Source organism: Lithobates pipiens, unplaced genomic scaffold, assembly GCF_037356315.1.
Source record: "Lithobates pipiens isolate NorthernLeopardFrog02 unplaced genomic scaffold, aLitPip1_a1.2 Scaffold_19, whole genome shotgun sequence".
Lineage (NCBI taxonomy): Eukaryota > Metazoa > Chordata > Amphibia > Anura > Ranidae > Lithobates > Lithobates pipiens.
In genome coordinates this window covers 56114884-56132726 of record NW_027507764.1, presented here as the reverse complement: position 1 = coordinate 56132726, position 17843 = coordinate 56114884, and the positions used below count along the sequence as shown (strand labels likewise).

General features: G+C 44.1%; 1 protein-coding gene across 7 annotated transcripts in view; it reads left to right on the top strand.

The window, feature by feature from the left end:
• PPP1R9A (protein phosphatase 1 regulatory subunit 9A) overlaps nt 1-17843 on the top strand; it is a 368034-nt gene that overhangs the window by 236136 nt on the left and 114055 nt on the right. For all 7 annotated transcript variants that reach the window (XM_077490762.1, XM_077490767.1, XM_077490765.1 and 4 more), the window contains exons 9-10: nt 4337-4566; nt 10947-11043. In XM_077490762.1, coding sequence (XP_077346888.1) covers nt 4337-4566; nt 10947-11043 — 327 coding nt within the window. The remainder of the gene's footprint in view (nt 1-4336; nt 4567-10946; nt 11044-17843) is intronic.

Genomic DNA, 17843 nt, shown 5'->3' with positions numbered 1-17843 from the left:
CCCCCGCCCGCAGACCCCGACAACCAACGGCCAGGGTTGTCGGGAAGAGGCCCTTGTCCTCATCAACATGGGGACAAGGTGCTTTGGGGTGGGGGGGCCGCGCGGCCCCCCCTTCCCCAAGGCACCCCCCATGTTGAGGGCACGCGGCCTGGTACGGCTCGGGAGGGGGGGCGCGCTCGCTCGCCCCCCTTTCCTGGCCGGCCGGGTAGCGTGCTCGGACAAGGGTCTGGTGTGGACTTTGGGGGAACCCCCACGCCGATTTTTTTCGGCGTTGGGGTTCCCCTTTAAGCCCATTCCAGGCGGCGGAGCCCGCGACGTCTCCTTCGCGGGCCCCGCCTACCTGTACACGCGCTCGAAATGGGCGGACTTTCCGAGCGGGAACAGTTTGCTCATTTCGAAAGTAGCCTACACACGGGCGGACTGTTCGCTCAAACACAGTTTCAGCGGACAGTTTTTCGGAATTTCCGAAAGACTTTGTCCGTCCAACTGTCCGCTGAAACTGTCCGCTGAAAGCCCACACACGGGCGGACTGTCCGCCCAAACACTGTTCAGCGGACAAGGTTGGGCGAACAGTCCGCCCGTGTGTACGCGGCCTTACAGTCATCAATAAAGGTTTTCATCCACTAGTGATGGACCCAATAATAATGATCATCTTATGGTCTCCAAAAACTGTTGAGGTTGCCATAGACATGCAATCATGATTGAAAGATCCAAGTGCCAAGCTCTCTCTCTTTATGGCATTGTTTACCATATAGTAAATTTTTCACCACCATTACCTAATAAAACTATCAGTCCTTCAGGTGTCCACACATATTCTTAGCCAGCTGTTCATGTTGCCTTGGAGCTTAGATTATTCTAACATTAAAAGGCCACTTTTGGCAAAGACTTTTGAGCTTCAGCCCACTCCTCCCCTAACTCGCCATATGTGCTACATTCATAGTTGCATAGCCAGATTGAAAGAAGACACAAATCCATCTAGTTCAACCAAAAAATATTCATACAATCCCATATACACAGTTCTTTAAGAAGAAGTTGATCCAGACGAAGGCGATAAACCCCATGTCTTCTGCGATGACCTTAAGGTGAATAACTCAACATCAAGTTCACTATATGGACCACTTATGTATTTTTACATGTTGATCATGTGCCCCCTTAATCTCCTCTTCTCAAGAGAGAATAAATTCAGTTCATCTAATCTTTCCTCATAGCTGAGCTCCTCCATGCCTCTTATCAGTTTGGTTGCCCTTCTCTGCACTTTCTCTAGTTCCTTAATATCCTTTTTGAGAACTGGTGCCCAAAACTGAACTGCATATTCCAGATGAGGTCTTACTAATTATTTGCATCTTCCCGACTATAGAAGTTAAACTAACAGGTCCATAGTTACTTGGTAAAGACTTTGATCCCTTTTTAAATACGGGCACCACATTGGCCCTGCACCAATCCAGTGGTACCATTCCAGTGATTAACGAGTCACTAAAAATGAGAAACAATGGCTTTGAAATGACAGAGCTAAATTCTTTTAAGATCCGTGGGTTTATTCTGTCTAATATTTCTAAGGCAGTGCCAATACCACCCCCATTATGGACATGAACCCCCCCATGCTCCTTTGTATACACAGAGCTGAAGAAAGTATTTAATATATTTGCCTTCTCTTTGTACCCAGTCACCCACTCTAGATTATTTTGTAAACGGCCTACATTCTCAGACCTGACCTTTTTACTATTAATATATTTAAAGAATTTTTGGGGGTTTGTCCTACTATCTTTTGCAATCTGTCGTTCATTTTGAATTTTTGCAACCTTGATTTCCTTTCTACATATTCTGTTATATTATTTGTGGCATTTAAATGATGATAGTGTGCCTTCATTTTTATATTTTTTAAAGGTTCTTTTCTTATTATTTAGAGCCATTTTAACTTTGGCCGTGAGCCACATAGGTTTTATTTTTAGCCTTTTAAACTTATTGCCCATGGAAATATACTTTGCAGTGAGTTTGCATAGTCTTTTTGAAGAATTCTCATTTCTGTTGTGTCCATTGATGCCAATATCCCCTCCCAGTCTAAGTCCTGGAGAGCAGCTCTCCACCTTGGAAAATTTGCTCTTAAATTTAAGTGTTTTTATCTTTCCCATATGTGTTTGTTGCTTACAGCTAACATTAAATTAAATCGTGTTATGGTCACTGCTACCCAGATGTTCTTTTATATGAATATTGTTTAAACTTTGCATGGTTTGACATTACCAAGTCCAGCAGAGCATCATTCCTAGTCAGGGCCTCAATAAACTGGACCATAAATTGTCTTGTAATAGGTTTATAAATTCTTGCCCTTTAACTGTCCCAGCAGTGCCATTACTCCAGTCAATTTCTGGGTAGTTAAAATCCCCCATTATTATCACTGTCCCTGCCCTTGTAGCCCTTTCCATCTGTGCAAGGAGCTGAGTCTCCTCCTCCTCATTAACACTGGGAGGTCTATAATAAACTCCAATGATAAACTTTGTAGTATGCACACCCATGTACAGCTCCACCCATATTTCTACAGACTCATCACACTCTCCATCAACTAGGTCCTCTTTTACACTCGCTTTGAAAATAGCCAGGAATATTAATAGCCCAGTCATGTGAAGAATGAAGCCAAGATTCAGCAATACCAATTAGATCATAGTTCTCCTCGTGCACCAGAGCTTCCAACTCACCTATTTTGCTTGGCAGACTTCTGGCATTAGTGAACAAACACTTTAATTCATTGTCACATTTTGCAAACGTATGTTACATATTTTTTTATTTTAGTGCAAATAGTAACGTTTCCAATAATTCTACAATCTTCTTTAGATTTACCCAAACTATAATATATGAAAACCTACCTAGCTACCTCCATTGAATCTCATCATACAGGACCTTGTACTACATAGTTGTTGCCAGATCTAAAAGTTTGTAGCATGTGTGGCAAAGGGACCAATTGTGAGGATATGACTATAAGGCTGGCAATACTCCAGTAAAATTTTCATTGAATTTTCTTTTTTCCAGATCATTCATTCAATTTTATAATGGGCACAAATTGATGTTTATTTTCAAATGTTAGCGACAAGAAAATTAGGAGAAGGATGGAAAAATTGAAAAATTCATAGTTTTTCTCAAACAAATTAAATTCTAACTCTGAATATGGTTGTACTTATTGTAAAGAAACCTGTTTAATTGTCTGGGATTCCATGCATATAGCAGGGCTAGAATATTTTTTTATGGGCTTTCAAACAACTGCAAGTGCTGGCATTTGCCTATTAAAGTGGAATTAAACCTTAAAATAAATGCTGACAGACAAGATTTTTATGAAATTAAACGAGAGACCTATCAGTCATTTCTGTCAAAGCTGCTTTTCCCTTCCTGTCAATATTAAGGTAATATTGATGACTAGTTGATTATCTCTATAGTCTTTATCATTTAAAATGATGCATTGTGTTTTTATATCCTCTCTTTTTTCTTTCTTTCTTCTTTCCTTCCTACCTTTCTTTCTCTTTCTTTTCTTTGTTCCTTTCTTTCTTCCTTCCTTCTTTCTTTCTTTTCTTTCTTTCTTCCTTCCTTCTTTTTTTATTTTCTTTCTTTCTTTCCTTCCTTCTTTCTTTCCTTTCCTTCCTTCTTTCTTTCCTTTCCTTTCCTTTCTTTCTTTCTTTCTTTCTTTTTTCTTTCTTTCTTTCTTCCTTCCTTTCTCTCTCGCTCTCTCTTTCTTTCTCTCTCTCTTTCTTTCTTTCTTTCTTTCTTTCTTTCTTTCTTTCTTTCTTTCTTTCTTTCTTTCTTTCTTTCTCTCTCTCTCTCTCTCTCTCTCTCTCTCTCTCTCTTTCTTTCTTTCTTTCTTTCTTTCTTTCTTTCTTTCTTTCTCTCTCTTTCTTTCTTTCTTTCTTTCTTTCTTTCTTTCTCTCTTTCTCTCTCTCTTTCTTTCTTTCTTACTCTTTCTCTCTCTATCTCTCTTTCTTTTTTTCCTTTTCTTTCTTTCTTTCTTTCTTTCTTTCTTTCTTTCTTTCTTTCTTTCTCTCTTTCTTTCTTTCTTTCTCTCTTTCTTTCTTTCTCTCTCTCTCTCTCTCTTTCTTTCTTTCTTTCTTTCTTTCTTTCTTTCTTTCTTTCTTTCTCTTTCTCTCTCTATCTCTCTCTTTCTTTCTTTCTTTCTTTCTTTCTTTCTTTCTTTCTTTCTTTCTTTCCTTCCTTCCTCCTTTCCTTTCCTTTTCATTGTCTTTCCTCCTTTTTTTCCTCCCTTCCTTAGTTTCTTCTTTCCTTTCTTACTTTTTCCCTTTCTTCCTTCCTCCCGATCCTGCTTACTGCATCCCACTAATGGTATTTCCCAACTTTCTAGCTCCAAGCGGCAGAGAATGAGAAGGTGAGGTGGGAGGTTGAGAAGACACAGCTTCAACAGAACATTGAGGAGAATAAAGATAGGATGATGAAGCTGGAGAGTTACTGGATCGAGGCCCAGACGTTGTGCCACACGGTGAATGAACATCTGAAGGAGACACAGAGCCAGTACCAAGCCCTGGAGAAGAAATATAACAAGGCCAAAAAACTGATCAAGGACTTCCAGCAAAAGTGAGATTTTTTAGTGTAAACGAATACATTGCACATTCTAGAATCGACATGGTTGGGCTTGTGTCTTATTTCAACCTCACCAACTACAGTGCCTTGCGAAAGTATTCGGCCCCCTTGAACTTTTCAACCTTTTGCCACATTTCAGGCTTCAAACATAAAGATATCAAATTTTTATTTTTTGTGAAGAATCACCAACAAGTGGGACACAATTGTGAAGTGGAACGAAATCTATTGGATATTTAAAACTTTTTTAGCAAACTAAAAACTGAAAAGTGGTGCGTGCAAAATTATTCGGCCCCTTTACTTTCAGTGCAGCAAACTCACTCCAGAAGTTCAGCGAGGATCTCTGAATGATCCAATGTTGTCCTAAAGGACTGATGGTGATAAATAGAATCCACCTGTGTGTAATCAAGTCTCTGTATAAATGCACCTGCTCTGTGATAGTCTCAGGGTTCTGTTGAAAGCGCAGAGAGCATCATGAAGACCAAGGAACACACCAGGCAGGTCCGTAATACTGTTGTGGAGAAGTTTAAAGCCGGATTTGGATACAAAAAGATTTCCCAAGCTTTAAACATCCCAAGGAGCACTGTGCAAGCGATCATTTTGAAATGGAAGGAGTATCAGACCACTGCAAATCTACCAAGACCTGGCCGTCCCTCTAAACTTTCAGCTCAGACAAGGAGAAGACTGATCAGAGATGCAGCCAAGAGGCCCATGATCACTCTGGATGAACTGCAGAGAACTACAGCTGAGGTGGGAGAGTCTGTCAATAGGACAACAATCAGTCGTACACTGCACAAATCTGGCCTTTATGGAAGAGTGGCAAGAAGAAAGCCATTTCTCAAAGATATCCATAAAAAGTCTCGTCTAAAGTTTGCCACAAGCCACCTGGGAGACACACCAAACATGTGGAAGAAGGTGCTCTGGTCAGATGAAACCAAAATCCAACTTTTTGCCCACAATGCAAAACGATATGTTTGGCATAAAAGCAACACAGCTCATCACCCTCAACACACCATCCCCACTGTCAAACATGGTGGTGGCAGCATCATGGTTTGGGCCTGCTTTTCTTCAGCAGGGACAGGGAAGATGGTTAAAATTGAGGGGAAGATGGATGCAGCCAAATACAGGACCATTCTGGATGAAAACCTGTTGGAGTCTGCAAAAGACCTGAAACTGGGAGGGAGATTTATCTTCCAACAAGACAATGATCCCAAACATACAGCAAAATCTACAAAGGAATGGTTCACAAATAAACGTATCCAGGTGTTAGAATGGCCAAGTCAAAGTCCAGACCTGAATCCAATCGAGAATCTGTGGAAAGAGCTGAAAACTGCTGTTCCAACCTCACTGAGCTCGAGCTGTTTTGCAAGGAAGAATGGGCAAGAATTTCAGTCTCTCGATGTGCAAAACTGATAGAGACATACCCCAAGCGACTTGCAGCTGTAATCGCAGCAAAAGGTGGCTCTACAAAGTATTAACGCAAGGGGGCCGAATAATTTTGCACGCCCCACTTTTCATTTTTTTATTCGTTAAAAAAGTTTCAAAAATCCAATAGATTTCGTTCCACTTCACAATTGTGTCCCACTTGTTGGTGATTCTTCACAAAAAATAAAAATGTTTTATATCTTTATGTTTGAAGCCTGAAATGTGGCAAAAGGTTGAAAAGTTCAAGGGGGCCGAATACTTTCGCAAGGCACTGTATGTAACTATGTAACGTCTCTTAGAATCCAGTGAGGTCCTAATTTCCTGTTTGAGCTGATCACACTGTATGTAATGAAAATGGAAAGGTTTTATTAAAAATTTGAATGAGCGTGTTGATGGGGCGGGAGGGAAGAAATTTTCAGGCTGAAAATGGATACAAATTTTATACAAATTGACACTTATAGTAAATGTTTTTTTTAAACTATTTTTTAAATGAAACTTTTTACTTAATCCAAAAAATGTAAACACAAAGCAATGTATGAATAGGTTACAGCATAATCTATTGTACATTTAAGGCCTCATGCACACTTTTCTGAACTTCTTTTTCTCCTGTAAGTGGAGTAAGGTCCGGTTCACACTGAGGCAGCACGACTTACAGCACGACTGCCTTAGGCGACCCAGACGCGACCTCTGTGGCGACTTGCAAAACGACTTCTGTATAGAAGTCAATGCAAGTCACCTCAAGTCGCCCCCCAAAGTCGTACAGGAACCTTTTTCTAAGTCGGAGCGACTTGTGTCGCTCTGATTAGAACGGTTCCATTGTACAGAACAGGACACTACTTGTCAGGCGGCTATGTTGCCTGACAAGTCGCCCCAGTGTGAACCGACCCTAAGGCCGCGTACACACGCGGGGACTGTTCGCTCAACTTTGTCCGCTGAACAGTGTTTCGGCGGACAGTCCGCTCGTGTGTGGGCTTTCAGCGGACAGTTTCAGCGGACAGTCTGACGAACAAAGTTTTTCGGAAATTCCGAAAAACTGTCCGCTGAAACTTGGTTTGAGCGGACAGTCCGCCCGTGTGTAGGCTTGTTCGTCAAACTAAGTCTCGCGCATGCTCAGAAAGAATTTACACCCCGAAGGTTGCATTGCAGTGTATAGGACGTCGTTTTCTAGTCCCGTCGTACGTGCCGTTCACGTCATCGCGCACGGTTTCAGCGGACTGTTCGTTCGTCGTGTGTGGGCAAGTCCGTCCATGCTAATTTTGAGCGGACTGTCCGCTGAAACTGTTTGACGGACAAAGTTGAGCGAACAGTCCCCGCGTGTGTACACGGCCTAAGAAACGTGCCTAAAGCCACATTTTGTTTATGTGCTTTAGGTGTTTGGGAGTTCATTTATTCCATTGACCCAAATATCAATTTATTCTTCCCATTGAAATGAATGTTCAAGAGCTAAATGCATTTATGTGCTCTTAGACACATCAGGCAGTTTTTCTGCTGAAACACTCCCCTCCTGAACACGCAATTGATGTTTGTTTTTTGTTTTTTTCCCTTGCCTGTAAATGTCTGTGTGCATAGAGACATAGGCTAACATGGAGGGGCATTTAGAGGTAAAAACAAAAAGTGAAACGTCCTTAAAAGTGGTGGTTTTGACGCCCAGTGTGTATGAGGCCTAACGTTGAACTTTAGGCATGATATACACCGATTAGCCATAACATTATGACTACTGACAGGTAAAGTAAATAACACTGATTATCTTGTTTTAAAATGGCACCTGAAAGTGGGTGGGATATATTAGGTATCAATTGAACGTGTTCTCCCTGAAGTTGATGTGTTGAAAGCAGAACAAATGAACAAGTGTAAGGATTTGAGCAAATTTGAATGGACCAAATTGTAATGGTGAGACGACTGGACCAGGGCAACTCCAAAACTGCACCTCTTGTGAGATGTTGGTAGTCTGCAGTGGTCAGGACTTATCAAAAGTGGTCCATGGAAAGAAAACTGGAGAACTGGTGACAGAGTCATGGGTGGACAAGGCTCACTGATGTACATGAGGAGTGAAGGCTGGCCTGTGTAGTCCAATCCAATAGAAGAGCAACTGTGGCTCAAATTGCTGAAAAAGTTATTGCTGGTTCTGATAGAAAGGTGCCATAACACACGGAGCATTGCAGTTTATTGTGTATGGGGCAGTGTGGCAGCAGAACGGTCGGGGAGCCCATGCTGACCAATTTGCGCAGCTAAAAGTGCCAACAATGGGCATGTGAGAACCAGAACTGGACCATGGAGCAAAGGAAGAAGGTGGCCTGGTCTGGTTAATTACTTTTTCTTTTATATTATGTGGATGGCCAGCTGTATGTGTTACCTGGGAAGAGATGACACCAGGAGGCACTATGGGAAGTCTGATCCATGGGTGTCCCCTCTCACAGCTTAAGCTGGCCATAGATAGAGCTATTTTCTTTCCTGCAACCATGGGTTGCAAGAAAGAAAATCACTTGATTCCCCCATGAACAGTCAGTGTTGATAGGGGAATTCCTCCCACAGAGCTATTGTAGAGGGGGCAGGGGGAGCCACCCATGCCTGGAGAACACAGTGATTACTGCTGGTGGCTATAATAGCTGCTAGTAATAGCCGCATATAAAATCCAACAGGATGATTGTGCCCAAGTTTATCGATCAAACAAGTTGGGTACATTCAGCCTGCACATACATGGTTCAAATCTCAGCTGGCCCCTGTTGATCCCGCCGAGATTCAAACTGTCTATGGCCAGCTTTACAGGTCCTAAAGGAGATCCTACTGACACTTTGGTGCCAGATACCACAGCATAACTTCAGAGGTCTTGTGGAGTCCATACCTTTACGGGTCAGGGCTGTTTTGGCAGCAAAAGGGAGACCTTCTCAATATTTTGGGGGTGGTCATAATGTTATGGTGGGTACTCATTATATTATGGCTGATTGATTTATTTGGCATACTTACGTTGTCCCAGCTTGCTACTTGATCAACCTCTGTCGAAACCCAAGATGCTACAGTGATGGCCGTGATCTTCTGGGTACTGTGCTACTGGTCGCTCGCTCAGCACAGCCGCAATTCAGAGAACATCTTGTAGTATTCTCCATGAATGCAAAGCATACCCTGCTTGGAGGATGTGGAGATTGTGATGTCACCAGCCCTCCTCTGCACCTCAAAAAATCAGAGAATGTTTCTCATTTGCATTCTCTGAATGGTGACCGTGTGGTTACATTGCAGAAGGGCAGCCAATTGACACCTGGAAGATTGCAGCCATCAGTGCTCAGACCATGATTTGCAGCTTTGACAATACAGTATTACATATGAATACTTACATTGTGCCAAGCTGGACCAATGTAGATATGCAAAATATATCATCCCTGGAGTTCAGCTTTACCTCTAATTTGATTTGTTTGGGCTGTTGAATATACACGATATTACCAAAAGTACTGGGACACCTGCCTTTACAAGCATGTCAATTTTAATGGCATCCCTGTCTTAGTCCGCAGGGTTAAATATTGACTTGGACCACCCTTTGCAGCTATAACAGCTTCAACTCTTCTGGAAACAAGGTTTAGGAGTGTGTCTATGAGCATGTTTGACCATTCTTCCAGAAGTGCATTTGTGAGCTCAGGCGCTGATGTTTGAAAAGAAGGCCTGGTAATTCATTCACAAGTTCTCCACTCCAAACTCGCTTATCCATGTCTTTATGGACCTTGCTTTGTGCAGTAGTGTGCAGTCATGTTGGAATAGGAAGGGGCCATCCCCAAACTGTTCCCACAAAGTTAGGAGCATGAAATCGCCCAAAATGTCTTGGTATGTTGATCCCTTAATAGTTCCCTTCACTGGAACTGAGGGGCCAAGCCCAATTCCTGAAGAACCACCCAACACCATAATCTCCTCTCCACCAAATGATTTGGACCAGTGCACAAAGCAAGGTCCATAAAGACATGGATGAGCAAGTTTGGGGTGGAGAAACTTGACTGGCCTGCATAGAGTCCTGACCTCAACCTGATGGAACACCTTTGGGATGAATTAGAGTGGAGACTGGTGACCAGGCTTTCTCGCCCAACATCAGTGCCTGACCTCACAAATGCACTTCTGGAAGAATGGTCAGACATTCCCATAGACACACTCCTAAACCTTGTGGACAGACTTCCCAGAAGAGTTGAAACTGTTATAGCTGCAAAGGGTAGGCCAACTTGATATAGAACCCTATGGACCAAGACTGGGATGCCATTAGAGTTCATGTGCGTGTAAGGATAGGTGTCACAATACTTTTGACAATATAGTATAGATATAATACAGTGAGGGAGTGTTGTTCCCCAAAGGACTAGAAGTGTGTTATGGGCAGGATCACCAGGTGAGTATAAAAGTCTGAAAAAAAGAGAAAAAGAATGCAGCCACCACATCTAGGGATCAGTAAGCTGCAATATACTACATTGTTGTACTTGGAGTTCGAATACATTTGAAATCAATTGATCTTCTATGGGAGAATTCATTGGGTATCTTCCGGTGTCCTATCATATACTGTCCCCCATCGGATAGTGTTCGCTGTGTACTGCGCATGCGCAGTACACAGCACACACAGATTCCGAAAATAGCCGAGGATGAACGGCGCCTGCGCCGTGAGTCCAGGTTCTATCCCCACCATCCAAGTGGACATAGAGTTGCAATACAAAAGAGCCGAGCGCAGCGAGGCCGAGCCCGAAGCGTGGCGAGCGAAGCGAGCCTGCGAGGGGCCCTTTAATTTTCCCAGCCCTATGTCCGCTTGGATGGTGGGGCTACCACCTCCACTCACGGCGCAGGCGCCGTTCATCTTCGGAGATTTTCCGAAGCTTCGTCTGCTCTGTACTGCGCATGCGCAGTACGGGGCGGACACTATATGATGGCAGGACACTATCTGCCAGAACACCAGCACCAGTAAAATAAGTAACCTTACTTTTGCTTTTTCACAGGGAAGTGGACTTTATGAAACGACAAGAAGTTGAAAAGAAGAAGATTGAGGACATGGAAAAGGTTCACCTTGCTGAGGTGCAGAACTTACAGTCCCGGGTGAGTAAAGCTGCACCTGTGCGGAGCCTGCAGGAAGGTACTGTGACCCGCTAATGACCTTATTTGTGTTTACTCAAACCTACCATATCTACTCAACCCTACCATATCTACTCAACCCTACCATATCTACTCGACCCTACCATATCTACTCAATCCTACCATAGCTACTCAACCCTACTATAGCTACTCAACCCTACCATATCTACTCAACCCTACCTACTACTCAGATCAAATTGCACCCAAAATAAACAAGAAATATCTACGTATCATGCTACAGGACAGCAGACAAGCTATACAGGAGCTGTCACATTATATCAGACTTCTGTGTTACAAGAGATTGTAAATGTAGAAATTGCTGCCCGGTTTGCAGAACAGGACTGAAGACTACTGTCACGTTATAAGAGACTATTCTGTTTTATAATCTAAAGCTAAACTCCAGGTAGTTGAAGAACATACTGTAGATATGAACTGCCCCCAAGGAAGGAGCCTCTTCAGACTGATGAAGTCATCACTCTGCTGTCTTCTTCTGTCAGCAAGTTAGATTGACAGCAATGTGCAATGGAGTAGAGCCTAATACCCCCTCAGGGCTATCTTTAATATTGATTGGACTGAGCAAACATTTTCTTTGGCCTCTTCCCCTACCTTGTGCAATACATAGACTTATCTAAAAAAGAAATCCCATCATTACACAGGATTATACTCCCCCATACTACACAGGACCATACTACTCCCATCATTACACAGGACCTCCTCCTCCCGCATACTACTCCCATCATTACACAGGACCTCCTCCTCCCACATACTACTCCCATCATTACACAGCATTATACTCCCCCATACTACACAGGACCATACTACTCCCATCATTACACAGGACCTCCTCCTCCCGCATACTACTCCCATCATTACACAGGACCTCCTCCTCCCACATACTACTCCCATCATTACACAGCATTATACTCCCCCATACTACACAGGACCCTACTAATCCCATCATTACACAGGACCTCCTCCTCCCGCATACTACTCCCATCATTACACAGGACCTCCTCCTCCCGCATACTATTCCCATCATTACACAGGACCTCCTCCTCCCACATACTACTCCCACCATTACACAGGACCTCCTCCTCCCGCATACTACTCCCATCATTACACAGGACCTCCTCCTCCCACATACTACTCTCATCATTACACAGGATTATACTCCCCCATACTACACAGGACCATACTACTCCCATCATTACACAGGACCTCCTCCTCCCACATACTACTCCCATCATTACACATGTTTATACTCCCCCATACTACACAGGACCATACTATTCCTATCATTACACAGGACCTCCTCCTCCCGCATACTACTCCCATCATTACACAGGACCTCTTCCCCCCCCCATACTACTCCCATCATTACACAGGATTATACTCCCCCATACTACACAGGACCATACTACTCCCATCATTACACAGGACATCCCTACTCCTCCCATACTACCCCCATCATTACACAGGACCTCCTCCTCCCGCATACTACTCCCATCATTACACAGGACCTCCTCCTCCCACATACTACTCCCACCATTACACAGGACCTCCTCCTCCCGCATACTACTCCCATCATTACACAGGACCTCCTCCTCCCCAATACTACTCCCATAATTACACAGGATTATACTCCGCCATACTACACAGGACCATACTAAGCCCATCATTACACAGGACATCCCTACTCCCCCATACTACCCCCATCATTACACAGGACCTCCTCCTCCCGCATATGACTCCCATCATTACACAGGACCTCCTCCTCCCACATACTACTCCCATCATTACACAGCATTATACTCCCCCATACTACACAGGACCCTACTAATCCCATCATTACACAGGACCTCCTCCTCCCGCATACTACTCCCATCATTACACAGGACCTCCTCCTCCCGCATACTATTCCCATCATTACACAGGACCTCCTCCTCCCACATACTACTCCCACCATTACACAGGACCTCCTCCTCCCGCATACTACTCCCATCATTACACAGGACCTCCTCCTCCCACATACTACTCTCATCATTACACAGGATTATACTCCCCCATACTACACAGGACCATACTACTCCCATCATTACACAGGACCTCCTCCTCCCACATACTACTCCCATCATTACACATGTTTATACTCCCCCATACTACACAGGACCATACTATTCCTATCATTACACAGGACCTCCTCCTCCCACATACTACTCCCATCATTACACAGCATTATACTCCCCCATACTACACAGGACCATACTACTCCCATCATTACACAGGACCTCCTCCTCCCGCATACTACTCCCATCATTACACAGGACCTCCTCCTCCCACATACTACTCCCATCATTACACAGCATTATACTCCCCCATACTACACAGGACCCTACTAATCCCATCATTACACAGGACCTCCTCCTCCCGCATACTACTCCCATCATTACACAGGACCTCCTCCTCCCGCATACTATTCCCATCATTACACAGGACATACTACTCCCACCATTACACAGGACCTCCTCCTCCCGCATACTACTCCCATCATTACACAGGACCTCCTCCTCCCACATACTACTCTCATCATTACACAGGATTATACTCCCCCATACTACACAGGACCATACTACTCCCATCATTACACAGGACCTCCTCCTCCCACATACTACTCCCATCATTACACATGTTTATACTCCCCCATACTACACAGGACCATACTATTCCTATCATTACACAGGACCTCCTCCTCCCGCATACTACTCCCATCATTACACAGGACCTCTTCCCCCCCCCATACTACTCCCATCATTACACAGGATTATACTCCCCCATACTACACAGGACCATACTACTCCCATCATTACACAGGACATCCCTACTCCTCCCATACTACCCCCATCATTACACAGGACCTCCTCCTCCCGCATACTACTCCCATCATTACACAGGACCTCCTCCTCCCACATACTACTCCCACCATTACACAGGACCTCCTCCTCCCGCATACTACTCCCATCATTACACAGGACCTCCTCCTCCCCAATACTACTCCCATAATTACACAGGATTATACTCCGCCATACTACACAGGACCATACTAAGCCCATCATTACACAGGACATCCCTACTCCCCCATACTACCCCCATCATTACACAGGACCTCCTCCTCCCGCATATGACTCCCATCATTACACAGGACCTCCTCCTCCTGCATACTACTCCCATCATTACACAGGACCTCCTCCTCCCACCATTACACAGGACCTCCTCCTCCCGCATACTACTCCCATCATTACACAGGACCTCCTCCTCCCCCATACTACTCCCATAATTACACAGGATTATACTCCGCCATACTACACAGGACCATACTACTCCCATAATTACACAGGACATCCCTACTCCCCCATACTACCCCCATCATTACAAAGGACCTCCTCCTCCCGCATATGACTCCCATCATTACATAGGACCTCCTCCTCCCCCATACTACTCCCATCATTACACAGGACCTGCTCCTCCCCCATACTACTCCCATCATTACACAGGATTATACTCCCCAATACTACACAGGACCGTATTACTCCCATTATTACACAGGACATCCCTCCTCCCCCATACTACCCCATCATTACACAGGACCTCCTCCTCCCCCATACAACTCCCATCATTGCACAGGACTTCGCCCCCATAATTATACAGGACCCCCTCGCCCATACTTCCCCCATCATTACACAGGCCTCCTCATGAACCCTCCGGTGAAGAAGTTCTTCAGTGGACCGATGGTCTGCAGCATGTCGGACATGGTAAGGGAAAGGGGTCGGTATGACTGTGCCCGGGACTGACAGGTGCTCTCTCCATCCATGGATTACCTGACCCAACTAGCAATCACTGCACAAACTGTAGACATAACATCCGAACAATCACCAGCACCCCCAACATTCAATTCCACCTTCATCCCCTTAGTGATAGCCAAATCCACTTATCAATTATTTGTGGGCAGCGAGGGCTCAAGGGGCAGCTCAACTGCTGTGGGCTCCACAAGAATGACTGGGCCTGGGCAGCTGCCTCTTTTGCCATACATTAAAAACAGCCCTGTGCCCCTCTCTTTCCCGGTGTGTGTTCTGCTATGCAGAATTACTGGTAGTAAATATACACACAGATTCTTATAATTATGCTAGTTGTTTTGTGAATGCATTTGAAATTTGTAAGGTCTATATAACTGGCCTTAAATCGTGGTTCTTTATATCGTCCCGGAGTTTGGCTTTAACATAGGTTTAAGGCAAGCTTCTTTGAACAATATGCACGTTGCCATCTAATGCACATGTGCAGCAGCAAAGAGGGTGGGCTTTAATGCTTGCACGTTCCCACCAAAGGAGGTTGACTTATTAAAACTGAAGAGTGTAAAATCTGGTGCAGCTCTGCATAGAAACGAATCAGATTCCTTTTTTTTTTTGTCAAAGCTTAATTGAACAATGTACAAGCTGATTGGCTACCATGCACAGCTGCACCAGATTTCTGGGCAGCATAGATTTCTGTGCTGAGAGCATGCTCACAGAACAGAGACCGAGCTGTTAAGGTCAGCTCTAATGTCTGTACTAATGATCTGGGACCAGCTCCTGATCATGGGACCACTCTTAACAGACAATCTCAATGGTCAAATGATTAAGCGGACCTCCCTCCAGGTGTAATAGCCCAGTTAATGGCACGCCTGGATGTCAGAAGGGGTTAAAGGATCAATCCACCCAAAAACACAGATTTATCCTTTTTCTGTAGATGCTAGATAAACCCCTGGACATTTTCTTCCATCATTACAGCAACATCACTATTGCTGAAATCTAGACATGTGCGATTAGTTTAGTAGGAATCGAAAATTTCCAGAATCTCGTATGAATCCAAAATATGAATTTTTATGCATACGAATTCTGTGCGAAATTTTGTTTACAAATTTCAGATCCAAATTCATAACGAACATTCGTACTTGTTATGAAAAGTTAACGAACCTAAAAGTTAAAACCCCAGGAAGTCAGCACAGGGATGGTGGGAATCCCTCATAATGGGCACAGCGGGTGTACACTCAGACCCGGGAACTCAGCACAGGGATAGTGGGAACCCCTTATAATGGACACAGCAGGTGTACAGACCTGGGAACTCAGCACAGGGATGGTGGGAACCCTATGGGAATTTCTATGCTTACGAATTTTATATGAAATACAAAATTTCGTTAACGAATTTAGGAATTTCGGATCCAAATTCCAAAACGTGACTGGTGTTTTGTTCACCAATCAGAGGAAGTCAGCACAGCACAGGGATGGTGGGAGCCCCTCATAATGATAAATTCATCATAACGAACTTTCGCTATTTTGCAAAAGGTTTACGAAACTAACGAAAATTCGTATTTCGTACGAATCCAAATTGAATGTCGGACACGAATTACAAAATACAAATTAATTTTCTTACGAAACGGAACGAAACAAATTTATTGACGGCGCACATGTCTACTGAGATCTCAACAAATAATTCCTAGGTTTACAGCCATGTTGTACACTTGGTGAAGGGCTTTTACCATCTCTACCATCCCTGCTTCATTTCTTATTTATGTTATATACTGTAAGGCCTTGTACACACGGTCGGAGATTCCGACGGAATGTGTCCTATCGGACCGTTTTGTCGGATAATCCTACTGTGTGTGGTCTCCATCGGACTGTTTCTGTCGGAGTATCCGACGGACCAAGTTTTCCAACATGCCCGTAAAATTTTCCGACAAAAATGCTCCGATCAGACATACTCCGATCATGTGTAGCCTACTCCGATGGACAAAGTGCCACGCATGCTCAGATCAAATTCCTAGACCAAAGCTATTGGCTACTAGCCTGAACGTAGTCTCGTCGTAACGAAATAACGTCATCACGTTATGTACAATCGGATTTTCCGACAACTTTGTCCAACCGCGTGTATGCAACAGTTTCGGACAAAATCCGTCGGACAAAATCCAACAGATTTGGTTGTCAGGATGTCCGACCGTGTGTACAAGGGCTTATAGAGAATGTAACAGGGGATACTGGAACACACAGAGGTGGACAGGAACACTCAAGTTTCGAAAGGTGGACAGAAACAGTCAGTAATTTTGTCAGGGAGACCTTACACAGTTGAATTCCAGACTTCTAGGAAACTAGGGGCTAGCTCAGACCACCATGCTCTCCCTATAACAAAAATAAAGAACAAGCCTGATCTTTAAATAGCCTGCCGTTGTACCACACAGGAAGTCAACCTGTGCCCTTCTCCAATTTATCTTGCCTAATATGTGGCGAAAGCTAAGGCTACTTGACCTGGTACAGGTCATCATGTCCTCCAACAGGGCAGGATGAGATCATGAAAACAAAATGCCACATATCCAAAATCTCATGGTAACTACACTATATTACCAAGTATTGGGACATCTACCTTTACATGCTCATGAACTTTAATGGCATCCCAGTCCTAGTCCATAGGGTTTAATATTGAGTTGGCCCACCCTTTGCAGCTATAATAGCCTCAGTTATTCTGGCAAGGCTGTCCACAAGGTTTAGGAGTGTGTCTATGGGAATGTTTGCCCATTCTTCCAGAAGCGCATTTTTGAGGTCAGGTACTTATGTGGACAAGAAGTGCTGTCTCTCAGTCTCTGCTCTAATTCCATTCCAAAGGTTTTCTATTGGGTTGAGGTCAGGCCAGTGAAGTTCCTCCACCCCAAACTCACTCATCCATGTCTTTATGGAACGTGC